The sequence below is a fragment of the Uloborus diversus genome, chromosome 6 (assembly GCF_026930045.1).
Source record: "Uloborus diversus isolate 005 chromosome 6, Udiv.v.3.1, whole genome shotgun sequence".
In the NCBI taxonomy this organism is placed as follows: domain Eukaryota; kingdom Metazoa; phylum Arthropoda; class Arachnida; order Araneae; family Uloboridae; genus Uloborus; species Uloborus diversus.
This window is the reverse complement of record NC_072736.1, coordinates 161,202,600-161,227,952: the sequence shown is the minus strand read 5'-3', so window position 1 is coordinate 161,227,952 and position 25,353 is coordinate 161,202,600. Positions and strand designations below refer to the sequence as shown.

General features: G+C 34.7%; 1 protein-coding gene across 1 annotated transcript in view; it reads right to left on the bottom strand.

Moving 5' to 3' along the window:
* LOC129225125 (cytochrome P450 3A11-like) overlaps nucleotides 1-25,353 on the bottom strand; it is a 48,978-nt gene that overhangs the window by 5,327 nt on the left and 18,298 nt on the right. Inside the window, exons 7-12 of the mRNA XM_054859686.1 lie at nucleotides 24,298-24,440; nucleotides 21,855-21,970; nucleotides 17,085-17,235; nucleotides 9,055-9,221; nucleotides 7,971-8,059; nucleotides 2,203-2,346 (exon numbers count right to left, since the gene is read on the bottom strand). Of these exons, the coding sequence (XP_054715661.1) occupies nucleotides 2,203-2,346; nucleotides 7,971-8,059; nucleotides 9,055-9,221; nucleotides 17,085-17,235; nucleotides 21,855-21,970; nucleotides 24,298-24,440 (810 nt within the window). The remainder of the gene's footprint in view (nucleotides 1-2,202; nucleotides 2,347-7,970; nucleotides 8,060-9,054; nucleotides 9,222-17,084; nucleotides 17,236-21,854; nucleotides 21,971-24,297; nucleotides 24,441-25,353) is intronic.

The window sequence follows — 25,353 nt, the reverse complement described above, 5'->3', positions numbered from 1 at the left end:
AGTGTAAGTTACCGTTTTCTATTACACCAAAAAGAGGTAAACATTATCAAGGTCATAGTTCAACTTATCAAACCACGCTATACATAATTTTATAAAGTTAGCATACTTCAAGTGGCTAAAACTTTTCAGAAGCTCATTTATGAATTTCCCGTTATCAATGTTTTTGTTCAAAAAAGTCTGTTTTGTCTTCAGTTGCTTGCTAGAGGGCGCTCAGAGCGAGTTTCAGCACAGAACTCAAAATACGAACTGAGTAGTTGGTTTATTTAATTTTTATGGCGCAAGTGCCCTTGAGGGTTGTACTGCGTCACGAACTGAGTAGTGTCGTAGTAGGTAGCGCAACTGTGTATACGCGGTGTATTAGAATATAGTTATGTAGTTTATACAATATATGCAGGGTGTCCAGCAAAGGACTCCCTGGTTTCAAAATTAAATATCTCGGAAACAAAGGACGATATTGGAATAAAATAAACGGTATGTTTATTGTGAAACCCATAAAAATCATATACAGGAATACGGAAATTAGTTTAAAAAACTGCCAACAGGTGGCGCTGCACAATATAATTGCAGTAGAAGTCTCCATAAATAGTGCTGTGAAGAGGTTTGTTGTTTCAGCAGCAGTTTAGTCTCTCAGATATGCTTACATATAGGCTAGAAATTATCATCCAACCTCTTCGCAGCACAATTCATGCAGACTTTTATTGGAATTACAGCGTGCAGCGCCACCTGTTGGAACTTTTTAAAACTAATTTACAAGTTCCTGTATATGATTTTTATGGGTTTCACAATAAAGATACCGTTTATTTTATTCCAATATCGTCCTTTGTTTTCGAGATATTTAATTTTGAAACCAGAGAGTCCTTTGCTGGACACCCTGTATATTTAAAATCACTAAATTGTTGAGTGAGTTTTTTCACCAGAAATAAGGCGTGAATTGCAGCCACTTCGAATGTCGCGACGAAGCAAGCTCTCCCCGGGAAGTAACCCGACAGAATGCGTGATGTAGGACTTTCAATTTCAGTTTTGTTTAGGACTACTTAATTCTGAAAATAGTAAAATAAATTTTACAGTTTTCGTTTTACAAGTAATCCGAGCGGAGTTGCATTTCACTTTTCAACGCTCCTTATTTCAGAGTTTGTCTTCATATTGAGCCAGCCACCTACCACCATTCTTCATCGAACTCATTACTTCTGTTATTTGTTTGTTTTCTTGCACACTGTAAGAAAATTCTGAACCGTCGCTGATTATTTGCGTGCAAACGTTTTGAGATTTCACCAGTTTCCTCTGAAAAACAAGTAAATTTGCGAAACGTTTCTTGAATCGCTTCTAACTTCATAAATGCAGACATCTCACTGTCTTGAAAAATATTTTCAGCTACCGGTTTAAATATATACTCAGTTCTTTTTAAAAGTGTCTCGCCTTCATCTCAGTTGGAGACCTCTCGTATTGACTGAGTCCCATATGAGGGCAATCTGTAGTCTCTGAAAATTGTAGCTTTGCAAGGATTGCGGACAAATCCACTTCCAGCTCAGTCACTTCCTATGCCGGGCTGATGAGTGCTAATACGCACGAAACTGCAGTCCTCGGATGGAATGAATGAGCTGGCGGTGTTTTTCATGAAGGTTTAGAGTGTCTTGCCAAAATTGTCTTAAATGGGCCTACAACTCATGTGCCGGAGTGGACAGCAATGACTATGAGGTAGCATTAGTATTTAAACTATGTGAACATCTTAAATTGCTGATAATAAAAATTTTCATCTTTTTTACGGCAGAATGGAAAATTGAACCTGTTTTTTTGTTTTAATATTTAAACATATTTTCCCTGATAAATTGCTACTGTTTTTTTTTTTTTTGTAAGATATTAAAGTAAACATAGTAAATAACCTACTGTAACTTGATTCGTGTTTTAAATGATTTTGCATGAGCATGTAAATTTAGATTTAAATTAAATATGCCGTTCCGCCCTGGATTCCCCTATGTCACGCGAAAAGTGAGTCCGAAACACCGAAGATGGAACATGGCCTACAATGGAAACCTAGAAAGGAGCCATATTTTTGATGGCGGCAGCTTTTATATGTGCTTGGAATTTACTCATGCATTTGGCATTGCAAAAAAAAGTACAAATGCACACTTGAAGCCTATAAAAGAAAACACGCGAAAGAAAAGAATAATATAGCATTAAAACTAAATTTTTTGCAGTACTTACCGTTCAGGCTTAAAACTTTCTGGCTCAGGATGCAGCTTAGGATCTATATGCATTGCGCATACAGGTATATTTACAGGCATACCTTTAGGAATCGTAATTCCTGTATCACCCAACACATAATCCTGGTCTGCAAGCCGTTGTAATCTAAAAATATCACATAGAAATGCGATTTTATTAGTTTAGCACTGTTTGAGAATCCCATTTATCGTAATGAACAAAAACGTTTTTAATTACGTTGTGTTACCTAAAGAAAACTTTCCAACATTTAAAATAAAATTACAAAAATATTTATTTACTAGAGGACCCGACAGACGTTGTTTTGTTCAAACTTTGTACATTGAAAAGATGAGAAAATTCATTAAACTATCAAGTGTTTGAACCTTTTTGTTGACAAAAAGAAGTGGAAAGAAAATATTTTAAGCTGCTTGGTGTCAGAATGCGTATATTTGTTACAACTTGATTTATCTAAATGCCAACGGAGCAGCTGTTTTATTAACTATTTTTTCTCATGTATTTGAAAGATCTTTATAAAATTATGATTTGTTCCTTCAGCTATACTCAAGGATAGATATAGTCCTCAGATATTAAGTATAGAAAACTAACTACCCATCTAAAACAAACGGCAAATCCCGCTGCAACTTCCCCCATATGAAAAGGAATTAAACAATCGAAAGGATATCATTTGAAAATATGATAAAGGTAAAAAGTTCCCTGAATAAGCGAAAACCACTCAAACCCGATATAAAATAAACATTCTTCAACTTACAGGACTAAACTCTTTAAAAACCAAAAACAATTCGCGAAATAAACAAAAAATACACTAAATTACCAGTTGCTTTAAAATGCAAACAAATAATCCTGCAACTCTATTGTTCATGGCCAAAGTCGCCAAGCCACCACGTTACTGTAATCCAGCCGATCAGTGAGTGAAGTGAACTCCGACCGATTAGCGGTCCGATCTTTTGAACGAAAACTTTTCAATCCCACTCTCTCGCTGAGCATTCTCACTTGCTAACTTTCTCTGCGTACCCTTGAATGATCTTAATATATTGCCAAATTTGTTCCTCCCGCAAAGATAAAGATCTTCCACTGCACTGATTTTTTGTGTACAGAATTACCCTGTTGTAAGTTATCTGGACAAAAATAAAATTTGTTTCGTGTTTAAATTCCACCGTCTTTTAGTTTAATAATGTACTGATTAGTTTGATAATCCTTAACGTATTCTTGCCTTTGGTGCCGAAACTCTGATGGATTTGTGAGCCGAGAAACAAATGTTGCTAGGTACGGTACTTTTGGTTAGTGAAAGAGCCCAATTTCTTCCTGTACTTAACTTTAAAATAGTATATCACGGGATTTAAAATCGTTGCTTTCAAGAGAGAAATGAAGGCTTCACTCTCTCTCTCTCTACGTTTCATCAATTCTCAATTGACATATCACAGTGGGAAATTTCATTACAAAAAGCAGAGCTGGCTTTCTTATTGTCCTTTGGCAACGGGTCAAATATTTATTTCAGTTCTCGTTCAACAATAGGTTTAAATAAATATTAATCATTTGGGAGATATAACCATCTAACGTTTAAATTAATTAATTAATTAACAAAAAGTTTCCGATTTGATCCATCGCGCTTCTAAACCATGCTTGCCACAACTTAATTTCACACAAAAAATTTAATCCAAATCGGTCCAGCCGTTTAAAAGCCTTATATTGACAAACGTCCGCGCAGAAGATTTTTATATATTAAGATCTACGGATGTGTAGTAAAAATAAATTGACGGAGAATCTCACGAAATCTTTTTACTTTCGTCTATGTCTAATGCATAGAAAAAAGTGTTCGGTTCGTGAAAATTTTCGAACGTCGAATGGTGTTGTTTTCTTCAGTCAAAAGCACTACTTTTAGTCACTGAAATTGATAGAATGAGTGGGGAAAAAAAAAAAAAAAAAAACATGGCTCCAGAAAATACTTTTATTTTCCTAACAGTTATTTTTTAATTAATTTTTTAAAGTGTCCAATTTTGAAAACAAGGCGTGGTCTTTATGATGTCACAAAAGATGCAATTTGGCGCATCTTTCTACCACGTTTCCACGTTATGATAATCAAGAAGCGAATTAAACAGTGCGCTCTACGCTTGCTTTCAACCCTATCGTTGCCAATACACGTGAGTAAAGATGCGAATTAAATATTTTTCTCCATGAATGGCAACACTGAATGGTATTTCATCATTTTTGATGTCACACGACAGAAACGTAAACAATGAAAGCCCACCGATTTAAGTAATTTTTTTTAAATATTAAACTTGAACAAATTCTTTAAAAAAATGGTCAGATCCTATAGTTTTAAGCATGCTCTTTCAGAAAAAAATACTTTTAAAATTTTGGAAACGACCCCATTTTGACGCATTTGCATGTTTCGAAGTGTGCTGAGTCCGTTTTGAATAATTTAAAAAATGTCTGTGTGTGTTTGTCTGTTTGTGTGTGACCGGTTTTTCGTGGCCACTCTAGATCAAAAATTGAATGACTTGAAATCGCACGAAATTTGTTCCATAGTGCTCCCATTTGAATTGGTGCAAATTTGTTTTTGGCATCAATTCCTCCTCAGGGGAGGGAATCTCAATAAGTAATGAGCGGAATTCAGCGGACTTCAGAAGCTTTGTCCTTTTTTCTTTTTAAGAAGAAATATTATTCTCAAGCACTTAAATCATCTTTACTGCCGTGGGCAGGTGAAGGGCAGTAGCTGCGCATTTGTACCTTTTCCATTTTTCTGCATTTTTATCGTCTGTTGTACGTTAGCTTTATTGTGCACTAGCGGTACCCGCACGACTTTGCCCGTAGTAGAAAATGAAAAGATCATTTGGTTCGCCAGCATATTTACAAATAATGGATGATGAATTTCTCGCCAGTTTGCTATGTTAAATGGCTCGCTCATGTTCCACGTTATGATAATTTGGTAATTTACTCGTCCACGTTATGATAATTTGCCCGATAAAATGTTCTTAAAATTGGAATAGAAAAAGAAAAAAAATCGAATTTTCGAAAAATCGCTTGGAGGTGCACGCCCCCATGCTACAAACTAATTTTGTGCCAAATTTCATGAAAATCGGCCGAACGGTCTAGGCGCTATGCGCGTCACAGAGATCCTGACAGAGAGAGATCCAGACATCCAAACAGAGAGACTTTCAGCTTTATTATTAGTAACTAGTGGTACCCGCACGGCTTTGCCCGTAGTAGAAAAATAAAAGGTCTTTTGGTTCGCCTGTATATTTACAAATAATGTATGGTGAATTTATTGCCAATTGGCTTGTGCCCATGTTACGGTTCCACGTTATGATAATTTCGTAATTTACTCCTCCATCTTATGATAGTTTTGTTCTTAAAATTGGAATAGAAAAAGAGCCACACCGAATTTCCGAAAAATCGCTTCGAGGGTGCACACCCCCATGCTACAAAATAACTTTGTGCCAAATTTCATGAAAATCGGCCGAACGGTCTAGGCGCTATGCGCGTCACAGCGATCCGGACATCCAGACAAAGAGACTTTCTTCTTTATTATTAGTAAAGAAGAAGCTTGCTTATTTGGATTCCGCTGAAAAAAAGGCGCGGAAAAAAAAAAAACTATTTCCAACTTTTCCCTATTATTAGCATTGAAGCCAAAGCGCTTTCCTTCAAATACCTCGAAAACTCATTTCTGTAGATACTGCTGTTTACCTGCACACGGCAGTGTAGCTCTCCAGTAGGAAATTATTAGACTTCATATAAAAGGGGTTTTGCTTCATAGTGCTTAATTAAATGTCTGAATAATCCAATGAATAACAGCTTCGAGTATTTTAAGGTACTTCCTCTGATTTTTTTTTTTAAATCCAAACTTTCACAAGCTTAAAGTTCCAAAATGTCACGAATTATTTCTAGGCAACGTTCCGGGATTTTACCAGTTTCCTATTAAAAAAAAACAAGTTTGAGGGTCATTAAAGGGAGTCAGTACCCCCCTATACCGTCAATGTTAATTTGCACAGGTTCATGTACCTTTTTCTGAAAATCTATTAAAGATACAATTATGAAATTTCTTCTGTATCTTAAGTAAACACTTTTCTCTATACTGAAGTAAAATTTTACAGAAAGAAAGCTTAGTTTTTTTTTTTTTTTTAATTCTAATGTGTAAGTTACTGTATTTTTTTCAAAAAAAGCCATTTTGCAACACGAAATAAGCTCTATTAAAAAATATTTTTCGAATATAAGAAAAAATTTACTTCAGTATATATGCAATTAGATGTATGGAATAGGTGGTAAAAATTTCAAAGCCTGACACAATTTAGTTTCTGAGAAAAAGCAAGGAACATTTAGTTTCAAAAATACCATTTCGAGATATTGCAATTTAAAGGGGAAAATCATACCTCATCAAAATAGGTTTACATTTTTTTAAAGCTTATTTTAACTTACTTCTAATATGAGCACGATCAAGAAGTTTGTATCATTAAGGAAGGTATTGAAATAAAGTTTCAAAATATATAAAAATCAAAAAATCGAATTTTTGAAAGTATATAGGGTACTGACTCCCCTAAAATAATAGACAAACGTTAGTGAAAAATAACTTACCACAGTAATAGCTTGGAAATTTTATATATTTTTTCGATGTAATATCCAGAAAAGTTGATGTACCTATCCCGACGTTTTATCAGATCGCTAATTCGAGCTGCATAAAATTATTTGGGTTGCTGTTTCATCCACTGCAGGACTTCATGTCCAACGTCGCTATCATCTGAAAATTGTTTACACTGTTAAAAATTTTCCGGAAAATTTGCGGTAATTGTTACTGGCATCCATGTTGCCAGTAACTATTACCGTAAAAATCAAATGTTACTGTAAAACTTTACGGTTTCTTCGGTAGGCCACAGCAACCAGTTGGCGCTGGGATCGCTTATTTCTCCGGTATAAATTACCTTAAAAATCAGCGATGCGTCGGCGATGCAATTTTACAGTAACAATTACCAGAAAATCTTCCTGAATTTTTAACAGTGTACCTCCAATGTGTGTTTTCAGTGGATCAAACAGACGGAAATCAATTAGAACCAAGTTCGGGCTATAAGGAGGATTTTCTCCATCTTTTGATGAGCTGAAACAACATTTTGGAGGCAAACAACTTGCGTTGACAACGACGTTGAACATTAAGTCCTATACTTTTTAAGACAGCAACGCAAAGAATTTCACGCGACTGGAATTAAGACTCTGATGAAACGATGGGGTTAATGCTTCAACGTTGCTGGGGATTATCTGTAAATTATGTGTTGCATTAGAACATATAATTTCAATTAGGCTTGGTGACCTGGTAAATCAGGAAGACACCAAGCTATTGCTCTAAACATATGTAAGCTTTCTCTGAAGGTTTCTAATTTATTGTAGACTTGTCTAAAATAAATTAGGCAAGGCTAATCTTCAAGGCTTGTATTGGAAAGTTTTCTGAATTATGCAGAAAGACTCCTGGTTAATTTCAGGATGGTTACTAACTTGCAGGGGTAAATCTTTTTTTTAGCAGATATTTTACTGGCAAATATTAGGCGTATTAAATGCCCATTATCTTCCAGGAACGTTTCCTGATTTTTTAAATTCTCTATTTAATAGACTTTGCTTTATCATGTGTGGTTTCTTATAACACCGAGCAAGTGCTTAAATTTTGAAAAGAAAATTTATTTTTCAGTATGTCGGACAGTTACTGTGTTGCGGAATTTGCGTGTGTACGTGCGTGATTAGGCAAAATATTAAAGTGAAGTTATATTTACCTAGCAGCCGGAGGATATAGTCTCAATGTTTCCGAAATGACATTATCTAAGTATTTCATGTTTTGCAATGTTTCGTAAGTTACTTCACCCTGCAAATAAACATAAGAATGAGACGTACAGTAAACTCCCGATTATCGGCGGTCGGATTAACCGCTGCTCGGATTATCCGCGGGTCTTTTCACATTCCCCCCCAAAATTATGATCGTGTGATTGTTCGCTTTTAGATTTTACATTTTTTTATAATCAATGTCAGTAGATGCAATGTAGCAATGTTTTCAGTTAGAATTTAAATGCATGCGCGAGTGTTATTAATATTAATATATATATATATATATATATATATATATATATATATATATATATATATATATATATATATATATATATATTTTGCCATCGTACACAATAAGTATTGTTTTTTACTTATTATTCGGATTATCCGCGGTTTCGCTTATCCGCGGTTACCGTGCCACCCTATTCCGCGGATAATCGGGAGTTTACTGTATTTTGTAATTTATTACATATGCACACACAGTAGGGTGCCAATTACGACAGCTGTTTCATTATTCAGACACAGTCTCTCTCCAGTTTCTTTTATGACAGAACAGGCAAGAAAATATGTTCCAAATGCATGAGCAGGAGCGTCGAGATCCACGGCGGGCCCCTTGTCAGTTTGGTGGGCGGGCCCCCTTCCGCCATTAAACTCATAAAATCTATGTTAGTTTCCGACTAGGCTGACATGGCCTCTCGTAGGGGCTGTGTATAAGTGATTACAGATTTGGGGAAATCAGGACAGAAGAATTTTAACAGCCTAATTCTAGCCTGGATAACGTCTGAAGGAAAAATATACCCTTGAAATATTTTTTAGTCTACGTAAGTACTGCTACTAAATTTGGATGAAACATACGTTTTCGGCATCAAAATATTGACTTTTACCGTTTTCTTGCACTCGGAAGCAGTCTTGAAATTGCTTGTCCAATTATCTGAATTTCTGCTTTTGCGAAATAAGGCCGTTGCGGATTGGTCACTCTACTGTATATGTTTAAAATAATCATAATTTAATTTTTACATTGAATATACTTACATTTGAGGCCTTTAGACTTTCATCCAGTTCGGCTATTAGCAGTTCTTGTATTTCTGGATGCAGAGCCAATATATAGCTAGCAAAAGATAGAGTGGAGGCAGTTGTTTCATATCCAGCGAGAAAGAAAATAATACACTGTGCTACCATTTCATCTTGTGACAGTGATGCTGTGCAGAAAGAGAGTAATTGAAATAACTGTATGGAAATGAACAGAACTAAATCAAAATCAATTTTGGGAATGAAAAAGCGAAAAATGTTATTAATGTTCTAAAAGAATCACGAGATCAATTATTTTAAAAATTACTTTCGTTTTTGTTTGATGTAGATAAGTTCTAAAACAATGTATTTCTTGCAAAAAAAAAAAAAATCATGACATAGAACGTTTAGTTACAATTTCACGTGATCTGGTGGTTGGGACTGCTTTCTGTCATCAAGAGTTAGGGCTCATCTACACGAAATAGGTAAACCATGATAGGTTTAACTTACTTGACTGTTGGGGGTGGCTTGGCGTTTGTGCGTCTATTATCCGGAGGACACTAACTCGATCTCCTATAATAAAAAACCTACTTCTTCCACCCTAATAAGGCAACATATGTCTGGTTTACAAATAAGTTTTAAAGGGTTTTTCTTCCAAGTTTGACGCTTTATTGTGAAAACATAGTTTCAATTTCATTCTTCGAAGTATTTTTCATCGTTGGCCAGTACCTTTTCCCATCCTTCTGGCAATTTTCGGATGGAATCTCGAAAAAACGATGCGTATATTGATGCAATCTGTGAATCGATCCATTTTTGAACTTCATCAAAAGAGCGGAATTGCTGATCCCCAAGAGCATGTGTTATAGACGAAATCAAATAGTAGTCTGAGGGGACAATGTCTGGGCTATATGGCGGGTGGGGTAGGACTTCCCACATCAGCGTATCGAGGTATGTTTCGACCGGCTGCGAGACAAGTGACCGAGCGTTATCATGATGCAAAATTACCATGTCTTGCCTCTCCTTATATTGTGACCGTTTTCCCCACAATGCTCGGCTCAAATGTATCAATTGAGTTCGGTAAAGTTGTTTGGTCACTAGTCTTCATCCAGTATAGCCTCCAATACGGCATCCTCAAACTTTTGTAGCCGTTTATCGGGCTCTTTGCAATTGGTATTAAAATCACCACTTTCAAAACGTCTATACTGCCGTGCTCAGCACAGATGTGGTATCTGCAGTAGAGCTCAAAATGAGAAATCGATGATTTAAGTTTTACAACTCGATTCTTTGATTTGTGACTTAATTAAATGCTCAACTTGCGGTAGTTGTTTCGTAAATAACTTATCTAACCAACGTAAGAGAGTATTTTTATAAAAATCTTAATTTAAAATTAATTAATGTAGTTACGACAAATTTTCTTTTAAAAACCTTTTTATGTACTAAGCTAATTTCACCGTAAGTGACAATTATTAAGCATTTTTAGGGATATCTTCACAGATACGACAAAAATGGTAAGTAAAACGTGCTCAATGTATCATTAAATAATATTGAAAACATCTGCTTTCTTTAGACTTAGCTGTTTCGCTTTATTTTGTTAATACAAATCTAACAGAATCTACCTTCTGAAAGATACCATTTTCTAAATTCCGGACAGTTAAAACTGTAATCCATAACAATTTTCTGTTTTTTACATTCAAAGAATGTGTTGATGCTCTCATTTATAATGTTTTGTTTTCTAGATTCATTTTTACCGAGCATAAAGATAATTTTGACAGCAGACGATACTTAAATAAAAATATAAGTGGCCGTAGAACGAAATGCGTTTTTTTTTTGAGCAATCACGATTGCTTATTGTTCTCATTTGACCGTTTTTGGTGTCCGTGCCTTTTTCAACTTGGACCAGAAGCCTTTGCAGCACCACCGCCCACCGTCCTCTGCTGGCGGCGCGGCTGCTCCGGTTTTGAGCTATCCGCTTCTCCTGGTCGGAGGCGTCCATGTCCTACACACACGCACGTTCACACACATACACTCACACACGCCTACGTGCATACACACAGGTCTACGCACACACACAACTATGCACAAGTAACCGCCCAGGAGGAGAGGCAGACTTGGGGGGGGGGGGACAGGAGCCGTTTCTAGAAAGAATAACTCCAATGAGTAGTGTCCTGTCTCAGTTCGTGATTGCGAAAAACATAATTTGAATTCAAAATTTCAGAATTCAAATTAATTTTTTTTTTGCAGGAAAGAATTTGATATGAATATTTTACATGCATTTCATTTTTAGAATTTGCATTTTAAATAAACATTTAAATAGAAAAAGCTGAATACTTTAACATTTATGCAATTAGTTTTTATTATCAACCTATATCAACTATTCAATGGTAAACTAATTTTAATACTCTGTTACAATAAACTGCTACATTATTAAATATGCTGTTTTACTAAGGTATAAAAGTCGTATCTACAAATTACTAAGGAAAAAAGTGGTAACTGAGCACATAACACTTTGAAGGCTTAGTATTTGTCACTAACGTTCAAATTACCCTAGCAAACTACGTAAACTGTGCAGTTACGACTTTTTTTCTAAAAGCTTTTTTTAATATTTCGCGTTCACAAATCGCCAAAAAACTTGACATTTAGGTAAATTAAATTACTAACGACCACCTGGTGACAATAACTCAATTTTGATAAAATGTGTAGATACCACATCTGTGCTTAGCACGGCAGTACTAAAATTCACATGTGGAAATCGATGAAGTATGTTCCCGTAAGCTTCTACTTCCATTCAATGGCCTTCAGATGAACTTGTTTTCGAATGAAACCAAAATTGTGTCTTAGTTGACATATTCAGAGCAAACAAAAACTATGTTGTTTCCACTTCAGCGAAAGGTCATATACTGAAAATGAAAGCCTAACGATGAGGCTATTAAATGAAATTAGTTGCAGCATTGTCCATTTCAATTTAATACTAGTGAGACCATCTCTTGAAAATCCTTTAAAACATATTTGTACACCAGATAGTAACTACAGGGTGACCTGAAATAGATTGATGGTTTTCAAAAAATTGTTTTATAGAAAAGCGTTGACGTTGAAAAAATAATAGTTAAAGAAAATTTGCTGTGGATACAGTCCAATTTTGCTGATATTTTGATAACAATTTAACACGCGGTATGCCATATCGTTTTGTGTGAGCATTATAGGAAGGGAACGTGTTCCCAATGTGTCTTCTACGGAATCAATGATGAGCAGTCAAGAAGAAAAACACCATCAAGGAGTACAGTAAGAATCGCGATTTAATAATGATCGTTCTGCAACAATTGAACTTACGAGTAATTTTCAACTTCCAAATATTGCGCAGTATTGGCAACCGTTGTCCGAAGCTTTGAACTTTATTGACTGACATTTATTTCTAAGTTTGCTGGGAAACTTGACGGGCATCAGACATGTGGATCGCAATTATATCAGATAAAACAAGTAGCAAAATTTGAAGTCATATGGTAAAAGTTATTCCACTTCAAAAAAATGTCGCAAACTTAAGTTTTACTTGTTGCATAAACAAACAAACTGCTTTAATCTTCCAACACAATATAATTAATTGAAAAAGTATTTTTACAAATGCAATGTAGAGGGCGTTTACAAAGTCTTGTACTGATAAAGCAAATTCACTAAAGATAACTACTTAGCTTGATCTTTATCTCTAAAAGTTTTTTCCAGGACGTAACACACTTTTTAAGTGTTCACTTTTAATAATTGTTTTAAGATCCAGACGGTTTTCAGCTTCGCGCCAGAATTTATCTTCTGGGGAGTGATAGTTTGGTCTTTGGTCATAACAGTTCTTGCTAATATGTGTTTACTATACTATACTACACTACACTACTTGCTAATCTTAATATATAAAAATCTTCTGTGCGGACGTTTGTCACCATAAGGCTTTTAAACGGCTGGACCGATTTTGATCAAATTTTTGGTGTGTAGTTAAGTTGTGGCAAGCATGGTTTCGAAGCGCGATGGATCGAATCGGAAACGTGTTTGTTAATTAATTAATTAATTTAAACATTGGATGGTTATATCTCCCAAATGATTAATATTTATTTTAACCTATTGTTGAACGAGAACTGAAATAAATATTTAACACGTTGCCAAAGGACAATAAGAAAGCCAGCTCTGCTTTTTGTAATGAAATTTCCCACTGCGATATGTCAATTGAGAGTAGATAAAACGTAGAGAAAGAGAGAGTGAAGCCTTCATTTCTCTCTTGAAAGCAACGATTTTAGATCCCGTGATATACTATTTTAAAGTTAAGTACAGGAAGAAATTGGGCTCTTTCACTAACCAAAAGTACCGTACCTAGCAACATTTGTTTCTCGGCTCACAAATCCATCAGAGTTTCGGCACCAAAGGCAAGAATACGTTAAGGATTATCAAACTAATCAGTACATTATTAAACTAAAAGACGGTGGAATTTAAACACGAAACAAATTTTATTTTTGTCCAGATAACTTACAACAGGGTAATTCTGTACACAAAAAATCAGTGCAGTGGAAGATCTTTATCTTTGCGGAAGGAACAAATTTGGCAATATATTAAGATCATTCAAGGGTACGCAGAGAAAGTTAGCAAGTGAGAATGCTCAGCGAGAGAGTGGGATTGAAAAGTTTTCGTTCAAAAGATCGGACCGCTAATCGGTCGGAGTTCACTTCGCTCACTGATCGGCTGGATTACAGTAACGTGGTGGCTTGGCGACTTTGGATATAAACAGAGTTGCGTAATCACTTATTTACATTTTAAAGCTACCGTTAATGTAATTTATTGTATTTTTTGTTTGTTTGGCGAAATATTTCAAATTGCAAAGAATTGTTTTTCGTTTTTAAAGAGAGCTTAGTCATTTTAGTTCAAGAATGTGTTTATTTTACATCGGGACGAAGGGGGGTGGGTGGAAGGATGAGTGGTTTTCGCTTATTCAGAGAGCTGTTTTTACCTTTATCATTTTTTTAAACGATATCCTTTCGATTGTTTTATTCTTTTTCGTATGGGGGATGTTGCAGCGGGATTTCCTGTTTGTTCTAGATGGGTAGTTAGTTTTTTACACTCAATATCTGAGGACGCTTTTTATCCTATGGTTGAAGGAACAAACCATCAAGTACGGGAGAAAAAATAGTTAATAAAACAACTGCTCAGTGGGCATTAGATAAATCAAGTTGTAATAAATGTACGCATTCTGACACCAAGCAGCTTAAAACATTTTCTTTTTACTTATTTTTTCAACAAAACAGTTCATACACTTGACAGTTTATTGAAATTGTTTAACTTTTCAATTTACAAAGTTTGAACAGAACAACATCTGTCGGGTCCTCTAGTCTTAATATATAAAAATCTTCTGTGGCGGACGTTTGTCACCATAAGGCTTTTAAACGGCTGGACCGATTGCGATCAAATTTTTTGACTGTAATTAAGTTGTGGCAAGCATGGTTTCGAAGCGCGATGGATCGAATCGGAAACGTTTTTGTTAATTAATTAATTAATTTAAACACTGGATGGTTATATCTCCCAAATGATTAATATTTATTTTAACCTATTGTTGAGCGAGAACTGAAATAAATATTTAACCCGTTGCCAAAGGACAATAAGAAAGCCAGCTCTGCTTTTTGTAATGAAATTTCCTACTGTGATAATGAGAGAGAGTGAAGCCTTCATTTCTTGAAAGCAACGATTTTAGGTCCAGTGATATATTCAAAGTGAAGTACTGGAAGAAATCGGGTTTCTTTCACTAGGTTCACGCAAAACGCGTGTTTTTCGTCGTAGTTAAACCATGTGTCCGGATCGGTGCTTTAGGTTTTCCTATCAAATGATCGGAAAGTACCCGTACATAACAACATTTGTTTCTCGGTTCAAATTCGTCTGAGTTTTGACACCAATAGCAAGAATACTTTAAGGATTATCAAACTAATCAGTACATTATTAAAGGAAAATTTGGTGGAATTTGAAGACGAAACAAATTTTATTTTCGTTCAGATAAATTACAACAGGGTAGTTCTGTACGCACAAGATTAGTGCAGTGGAAGATTTTTATCTTTGGTGGAAAGAACAAATTAGGCAAATGTATGAAGTTTTCGTTCAGAAGATTGGACCGCTAATCGGTCAGAGTTCGCTTCGCTCACTGATCGGCTGGATTATAGGACCGTGGTGGCTTGGCGGTATTGGCCATAACAATACAGTTGCGTGATTAGTTTTTTACTACTGTTAATGTAATTTATTGTATTTTTTGTTCGTTTGGTGAAATATTTTAAATTGCAAAGAATTGTTTTTTGGTTTTTAAAGAGTGTTTAGTCATTTTAGTTGAAGAACGCTTTTATTTTACATCTTAAAAGGGGAGTGGTGATTTTCGCTTATTCAGTTAACTATTCTTACATTTATCTTTTTTTAAACGGTATCCATTGGATTGTTTTATTCTTTTTCATATGGGGGACGTTGCAGCGGGATTTCCCGTTTTTTCTAGATGGGTAGTTAGTTTTTATACTTAATATCTGAGGATTATTTTCATCTTTTGAGTATGTTTGAAGGAACAAATTTATACAATTTATGAAGATCTTTCAAGTACGGGAGAAAAAATAGTGGATAAAACAACTGATCAGTAGGCACTGGATAAATCAAGTTATAATAAATATATGCATTCTGACACCAAGCAGCTTAAAATATTTTCTATTTACTTATTTTTTTCAACAAAACGTTTCAAATGCTTGATAGTTTATTGAAATTTTTCAAATTTTCAATTCACAAAGTTTGAACAGAACAACGTCTGTCGGGTCCTCTAGTATGTGTTATAAAACTACTACTTTAGTAGGGTTGCGGGCACTTGAAACTGCTTACCGGAAGAGGTGGTAATGAGCAAGGGGGTGGATAGCTTTAAGAGGGCCATTTGATCTTCATTGGAAAATAATAAATTGACTAGGACCAGCCTAGCTGGGCCAAGAGCCTGTTGCTGGTCGTCACATTTGTATTTGTTTCGAACCATGGTTTTAGGGTGTTGCCCTTCAAGATTCATCTCGCCTGTAGAGAGTTTTTTCCTCCACTGACGCCATTTTCAGTTTTTAATGCTAGCACACCACCTGCATGCGTTTCGCTTATATTGTATCAATTAGAAAAAAAATTCATAAGATAAGAATAAAATTTAAAAAATAATTATGTAGAAATCTTAAACAGTTCTTTTTTTGAATAAATTATCTCTATCATTGCACTACTTTATAATCACCTTGTACATTAAAAAAAATTACAAAATTCTAATACTTTGACTAGCCAGACTGTTGCAAACTATCATTCTTAAATTTTATTTAGGTATTGAAAAGGTGCAATGGGCGATTCTCGAAAAAATATCCCGTGCGCAACGCTAAGTTTTTTTTATAATATTCGAGTAACTATTAATTAAATATGGGATTGACTGGTATGCTTTGATTAAATCATGTACAGGTGTCCCTCGTATAACACGGTTTATTCCTCCCACGTAGTATCGAAACTGTGTTATACGAGACTTTTTTAAAATAACATTTTTACTTATTTTTAATACTAATTATGTATGTGCATGAGAAAAATCAGGTTATATAAGATGTATCGTGTTATATGGAAACGGTGTTCAGTGTTATATCGAAACCGTGTTATACTTAGAAATAATGTAAATCAAGGGATGTGTGGCGTGTTATATCGAAACCAAGTTTCATAAAAACAAAGTAAAGACTTATTAAAGTTATCAACCATTGACAGAATGTCTTGAACAAAAATGAAGTTCCATCTTTTTTAAAGATAACATTCGTGTTGTATTAAAACCATGAAGTATTAAATTCAAGTTTCGTACCGGTGTAATATCGAAACCGTGTTATAATTATCGCAAATTTGGGTACCGTGTAATATCGAAACCGTGTTGTACAAGTACCGTGTTATGCGAGGGACGCCTGTATTATTCCACAACAGCATTATTTTTTTGAAGGCTTTGGTTAGCTGGAAAAACTAAAAAACTTGCGTAACGCTGGGGATATTTTTTCAAGAATCTCCCAATACTTTACTTTTCTTTTCTGTATTCTTGAACATATTCTCGGACACGTCGTCTTTTCCGTAATTAGCAGTCACGTCTTCAGATTCGGCAGGAAACTGATTCTCCTGTTCAGCCGTTTCTTCTGCAGTGTCCAATAGCAACTGAAGAAAATCATTTCTTGTCTGAAATAAATAAAATGCCCGAATTTATTGTTTTTTAAAACTATTTCAAAAGTTACATTCTCTGTCTTAATGCCTGCCAATTCCGTTTTTTTAATTGTTAGCAAAAACATTGAAAAATAATAGTATAATTAAATTATAAAGTTAATTTTGATACCGCATTATCCGGAATGCCGGAAAAAAGCGAGGTTGACCCGCAAGCCGGGAAATTCGAATTTTCCGGCATGCCGGATGATTTGAGGTATATTTTGCAACAAAACAAAAGTAAATTTCCCCATTCAGTTCCAATCAGGGAGCAAACCACTGTAAGGGAAAAAAATAAATAAATTCCGAAAGTAACCTTCTTTCAAAAAAAAAAATGTATTGCATGTAATATGGGCTCGTTATTTATGGTAGGTCATTCTTATTGGATTTAATTTCATACCAATAAGGGGCATTCCAAGGTATTTTTAAAATTATGTAGAGTCCGTAACGTGACCTTTTTTGACATAACTTTTTAATTTACCGTTTGATTTGCAAATTATTTTAATTTGAGCTGGTGCGTTGGTAGGAAAAGATCAAAATAAAATAATATGCTAATCAAACAGTAAACTAAAAAGTTATGGCAAAAAAGGTCACGTTACGGACTCTACATAAATGTCAAAAATACCTTGGAATGCCCCATAAAGTAATTAATTCAGAAGCAATCATCGTTACTGTCTGACCACGGATTGTATGGAAAGACAAACATCCGTTTTACAGCCGGAAATGGACAAATCTATTATTTTTTACCGATGTCAGCTTTTGCAGAAGCAGAGTCTCATTCAAATGAGCGGAATACGCGCATCAAATTTTTACTTTTTCCTCTAATTCACATAGATTCGTCTTATCTGGACGTTTGAAAATTCCATGCAATCCGTGGTTGGACAGTACTGCGATTTGTTAATAATTTTTTTTTCATAAATAATTTTAATTTCCCTTTAGAGAGGTAAGTTTAATTTTTATTTGTTGAATAGCTAAGGTAAATTCTTTAGCACTGGTTTTGGGGCGCTAACTTACTGCTTAAATGTTTGCTTACTGAATTTTAATTTAATCTCTATAAAATTATTCGTTATTAAGCAATATTTTCCTTGTTAAAATAACAAATGACATTGTTAATAAATATTTTCACAAAATTAAACTGTTTATTAAATATGATATGTATAGAACTTATATTCAATTTTAAGCTGAACATATATTTTTCATAGTATTATTTTTATTAAGTGTTATTGAAAATCTAGTGACCTCTGAATTTTCCGGCTAGTCTGATAATGCGGGGTAATACGGTAATAAAGTTAACAAACTAATTTCAAGACTGATCTGAAGCAGCATAGATTTGTAGATTTTGAGTATTTTAAACTTTCCAAATGTTACACGTTTTGGAAGCTTCTTTTCATCCAAGTTGGACCTGTCATTTAGGAAGGTTAAGAGAGGAGAGGGGAGTAAATTGTCCCTCCTGGCTTTGAAAAAATAGCGTTTTTACATATGGAGCGGTTTGAGTAGCCTTCCGAAAAATTCTGCAGTAAGTATCTATTGTGCGTTGAGATTATATCAATGAAGTTATCGCACCGATGACTAATTTAATTAGTGCTCTTTTGAGTTGCAGAGTGTAATTGGAGTCCTTTGCAGAAAACAATACCTGTTGTTGAAATTATTTCTTTTTATTTCCTCCATGGTGATAAAATACAATGACATCCTTGGAGAGCTTTTTACATATGAAATATGAAACTGCAAAATAAGTTCTCTCGAAGCATAGATAATTTAGTAAAACATGCAAAACCATTATTTGTAAATTTGTAATATGACAAATGAAGAGTCATTTATGTAATCGAGGTTTCAGTAATTTGAACTTAAGGTTTGCAGATAAAGTTTACAATTATGAAATGCGTAATCGAGAGCATGACCGCAAACAGCCGACTTGGCTGACCATGAAACTAAAATACGGCGCCTTAAAAGAGAGAGAGAGAGAAAGACTGAGCTACCGAAGTAACATATATAGCCAGCCAGAGACATTTGCATGGATTTCAAGACATGCATTTGAGATGCGTATTTCCCGATGTTAGAACGGCGGCCAATCAAATAAAAAAGGAACTTCGTCATTTCATGACGTAAGGCACGCAAAGGTCTAAGATCGGGAAATACGTTACAAACATTGAAATTAGCATTTGTGACTTTGCAAGATGAAATAAAATAGGGATTTAGTTAAAGCCAAATATATCGAAATAAACGTAAATAATTGATAATATTATTTGGAATTCCCAACAGTATGCATCCTTTGCCTACCCCCATCCTCCGCGAAAATTTTAAATGATGGACCTGATTCAAGTCATCAGCTTCATAGCGTTTTAAAAAGTTATTTTTATTTTTCACTATGTACCCATACACTGAAAGAGGGGAAATATTTCAGGAGCCATCTAACCGGACTAATCTTGAATCAATTACCTCGAAGGGAATGGAATCAGAGTTTAAAATTTGGGAAGAAATTTTTGTGTTAAGAATCAAATTGCTTTTATTGCGAGGGACAAGTGTCAGGGGAAGTTTTTCGCACATTCCTGGAGTTAGTGGCAATTATCTGGAACTGCTGTACTAGTAAGATAAACGGACTATACTGTTGTACTAGTCCGTTTATCTTACACGGGATCCTTTCTTCGAATATTTAGTAATTTCTTCTTAAGCTAGATCAAGATTGAAGATAAAGAATAAGGCTTTATCAAGAGTTAAAAACAATAAAAATGACATCTTGCCTGTAATTATGGTGTTTTAAAAAAATCAAACAATTTTTTGATTTCACTCTTGTTGCTAATTTATTGACGCACCAAAATCCAACTCTTTTAGCCGCCCTTATTTGGAAATGACTTTTGAAGACGTTCTTCTTATCCCCTTTTTTAAAACACTTTAAAGCACATTTTATAGAGCAATTTTCAAAAAACTTCATTTTTCGGAACACACATTTGGTTCGGTACACTTTTAAAACGCTTTTTAAAACAGTATTGTATACTGATACTTGTCCTTTCTTTTAAAACACTTTGAAGCACATTCTTAGAATAGTCTTCAAGAAACTTCTGAGAACAATTTTCAGAACACACATTTAATTCGACACTTTTGTACACGGACACTCGTCAAAGACTTTGTTGCCCAATTTTTGGGACACTCCTTTGATTATACCAGCAGCTTTTGCTGTTATTTTTACAGCATTATCGCGGTGCAGCTCTCAACCACCGCCGGGCATTGGACAGTCTTCGACCATGGGTATAAGTACGAAAAAAAAAACAAAAAAAAAAAACCGATTTCATGAGTGTGCCCAAATGTGTTCCCAATCTGCTCAGAGGAACCCTCAATCTGTTCAAAAATGTGTTTTCAACTTTAAATTCATCAAATGTAGTGAGAGAGAAAAACTCGGAGCGCGTTTTTATACACTTCTTTTCTAACGAAGCGCATTTGGAACACATTTAGGTGCACATTCAGGCTACTGGAACGCTTTTTGTAAACTAAAGTGGTCCATTTTTCCAATATGCACTGGAAATTTGCAGTGTATTTTGCCTCATTGGGAAAGTTTTAACATGAAGCATTCATGATGAGGGCCGCGGAGTCGGAGGGAAAATGACCGACCCCAAAAGCTAGAGAACCTTTGACTGTTGCGGACATTGAGGGAAAATGACCGACCCCAGAAGCTAGAGAACCTTTGACTGTTGCGGACATTGAGGGAAAATGACCAACCCCAGAAGCTAGAGAACCTTTGACTGTTGCGGATATTAAGGGAAAATGACCAATTCCGATTCCGAAATATTTTTTTCTTCAATATTCATTGCACCTTTTTAAAACTTGAAACGATAATTAAATTTGACATGAATAACACATTTTGTTGAACTACTTATTTGTTGAAAAAATATTTCTATATGTTTTTTGTTAATATAAAAAAGTCATATTTTTAGTAAAAACTACAGTTTCCTTATCACCCCCTTCCTTTGTGTGTCGGGGTTAAAAACATGTTTTATGGGTAAACGATTTAAAATTTCCCCCGCAAAACGTACTTTTTGTTCCCTAAGTTTAACTGATCATTATTTCAAAACCACATACTGTATGTACATTAATTTTTCGAGGTTTATATCACAGTAATATGTTCAATGACCATTTTTGCGAAGTTTCGTGGATACTTTTTTGCGCTAGAGCTGTTGACGTCAATAAAAACTGAAAACGTGGTTATGAGAAAATCAAGAAAGAAAAAGTAAATTTCATTTATGAGCAGTGCGTTTGAGTTTAGTAAATTTCTTCTAGTTTTCTCAATAATTCATCAGTTAAAAAAAATATGAATTTAGAAAGAACAATAGGGCTCTTTAAATTTCTCAAAGTCATGATGTTTTGTTGAGCTCACCTTAAAAAATGTTCGACTAGGCTATTGATGATGTGAAAAGGAAATACCAATTAATTTCTCTAGTATCACAACTCTGATACTTTTTTTTCTTTAAATCTTTTCTTTTTAATGATGCGTTGTATGTGTAGCATATTTATCAGCAGTACTTTTGTGGTGTTGTTGCTAAGTTATACTGCGTACAACAATAATCATATGAAATGAGTAAGTTTGAGAATATATGCTGGGTTTTTACCTTTCCTGTTTTGGTCCGCTCTTCTATTATTTGGAGGGTAACTTCTTTAAAAAACTTCATTCCTTTAGATTGAGATGGCTTGATTGGTAGAGGTATGCGTAGAACAACAACTATAGCTGAAAAAAGAAAACGCACCGTGGTTTTAACATTTTTTAAAATTTCATGAAGAACTAAATGTTGGATGAAAATAAATTAAATTACGTCTATTTGTTAATGTTACCCACAAACTATTCTACACTATTTTTAAGCATTTCGTTCAGACCTTTACATCTGTTTTTCAGAATTTTCTGTTCTGCTTTGTTTGTGGAGGGAAACTGAGCAGTGAAGTTTAAATAGAAAATGCAGTAAAAGTTTTGACAAATGGAACAATGTAACTAGCACAGGCAATTGAACAATCCAAGAACGGAAAAACAATTATTATATTTTTCTTCCGAGAATTAGCTTGTTTCTTATGCTTACAATATGATTTTTGTCACAGACCTGGAAACAAAAAGTGTCATTTTTCTGAAATGGAACTTTTTTTTTGAGGTGGGAATGCGATTGTTAACTGCTGTTGTCCCGGAACGGAAAATAAGTGAAAATATTTTTCTTCCGAGAAATAGCTCGTTTTTGGGTTCAAAAGGTGATTTTAGTCATAGACCTAGAAACAAAAAGTGACATTTTTCTAAAATGGAACTTTTCTTGATATGGGAATGCCATTATTAACTGCTCTAGTCCCAGAACGGAAAATCAATAATTGTATTTTCTTCCGAGAATTAGCTTTGCTTTTATGTTCTTAAGGTAATTTTAGTCAGAAACCTTAAAACACACTTAAATGCAAATATTACCTGTCCCTACTTGCATAACATTAACTATGAAAAATTAAAATTTTGTTTTAAGTATGGAAATAAATGTACAAAGGTATTAGCAGCATATAATTACAAAATGATTGACTATGTCAAACATATTTTTCTATGCTTAGTTGAATGTACGGTGTAAGTATCGAGGTTGTCGACATCTTCGGTACCCAATCAAAATACCTTCTAAAACACCGTTTATTTAAATACTTGATGTGTGTTTGATTTGAAAAGCCCAATATGTTTCCAACACCGATGAAAATTTGGTATTCGGTATCTGGAGCAAATGTATTCATTGAGATTTCAAAAAATTATTTTTATTTTGTTTTTTCATTTTTCAAAAGAGTTTTTAAACAGCGAACCATAAAAATTACTGAATTGTTCGTATTTATGATTGGAACCTTAAGTTATTCAGGGATAATTTCGAAGCAGACTACTACAACCGATTGGAAAAGAGAAACTCCATTTTGAAAATTTCTTCAAAGTATCAGCAAAATTAATAGCTACAATATTGCAATTGTTGTCCATTATAAACCAATATCTCTTTCATGGTATAACATCTAGCTTCTTACGAAAATTCTAGCCACTAATAAAGGCAATGAATTCAATATTTCACTATTATGTAATTTCAAAACTAGTTGAAGCATTTGTTACAGTATTTTTTAAAAGAAACAGTTAAAATGCATCATAAGTTAATTAGCGTCACGCAAGTAAAAACATGTCCAACAGTTTGCTTGTAACGCATCAGACAAGTCTTAATATTTTGAAGTTTTTTTTTGTTTTTTTCTTTTTTTTTCACACAGGTTTTTACTCATTGTTCTATTAACAGATACAAAATAGTGGCGTAGAAATAAGTAATCGGCGTTAAAGAACGTGGCGTTGAAGCAGTATTACGAACAAAATATAGGGAAAACTAGGTTGATCAAACTCAGTGGGTAATCCCGCTTACTCAAATATTACTTACATTGTAAGGGCGTTCCGAAAGGTCACAAACTATTTCTAGGCGATGTTCCGGGATTTCACAAGTTTTCCCCAATTTCCTGTAGAAATCAAGTATCTTTACGAAAAAAATTGCTGAATTGCTACAAGTTGCATAACAGCAGATTTCTTAAGTGTTGTGAAAAATATTTTAAGCTACCAGTATCAAAAAATACTGAACGTTTTTACTAAGCGTTTCACCTTCAGCACAATTATTACCCGTCGAGACTGACTGCGCCCCCAAGTGAGGGCGAACTACAGTCTCTGGATACTGTAGCTGTGCAAGAATTGCAGCCAAGTAAGGGAAATCTACTATTTCAGCTCAGTGCCGGACTTAGAGTGAATTTGGCGCCCGGCTTGCTCCCCCCTATTTCTGCGGGTCCCCCCCCCCATTGTAAAAGGATTTAAAATCTTGCTTTTGTTGTATGGTTACCACATTAGAAAATTTTACAAAAAGCAATTGTTTGGCGGACTCAGTAAAAAAGGGCTTTTCGCACGTACTTTCTGGACATGCTCTAAAAAATAAAAACTGTTAGCAAATTAGTAGAAAGAATGCGATTTACTTATCATCTAATGATTCAAAATAATTAAACTAAACTAAAGATTTCAGGTCTAAAAATTGTTCTTACTGAAAAGAATGAATCTTAAGATGCCTCTGGAGAACAGGCTCCTTGCTGTCGACACGAACTTGTTATTAGGGTCGTTGTAAGAATCAATTTTTGTTGAGAAAGCAGAACTGGCAATGACGTCCATTGTGAAGGCTCCATAAATTCTGAAAGAAACGTACATTTATGCGTAAGATGAAATGGTATCGATTGTAATTCATTGGATAGTGTGTAAAGTGCACCCAAACCTGTTTTTATGCAGTCTTTTTTATGCGATTTGTTTTTGTGTGTGTGTGATTTTTTTTTGTGCGTTTTTTTTTATTTTGAGCAATCACGATTGCTTATTGTTCTCATTTGACTGTTTTGAATTCCTATCATTTTATTTTTCCACCACCTCCCTCTGCCAGCACCACCGTCGCGTCGACCGGCCTCACGATGCTGCTCTTCTTGCGAAAACCGTCTCCAGGTTGCGTCCATATCCTACACACACGCACACACAAGTACATGCACTTACACACACATACACAAACACATACACACACACTCATGCCTGCACACAGACACAAACATATATGCCTACATACACATACATGAACACCTACACAACACGCGCGTACACACACAGCACTGCATACATAACACGCAAACACATGCATACATACACACACACACACGCACCCACACACATGCGCCTACACAAACACACACGCGCATTCATACACACACACGCTCGTGATTGCGGATAACATAATTTGAATTCAAGATGCCAAAAATTCAAATTAATATATATATATATATATATATTTTTTTTGTGCGGTTTATTATTATTAAAATTTCAGTCAGACTAGGATTCAATTGAGGAAATTATTTTGAAAATGAGTGCGAGGTAGTATCTTTAACTGATGACATAGGCACCCCGATGGGAAGTCACTGTGACCTCCCAAAAAGTTCCCTATTAGGGAAATTTTGTTCGACTACTAGGCAAAAATTATCATCACTTGGTTTATTTTGATTTCGTTTAAAGATTATTTTGTAAATTTTTTGGTTATTTTCTATTTGAAACTTCTTTTATGTGGTCCC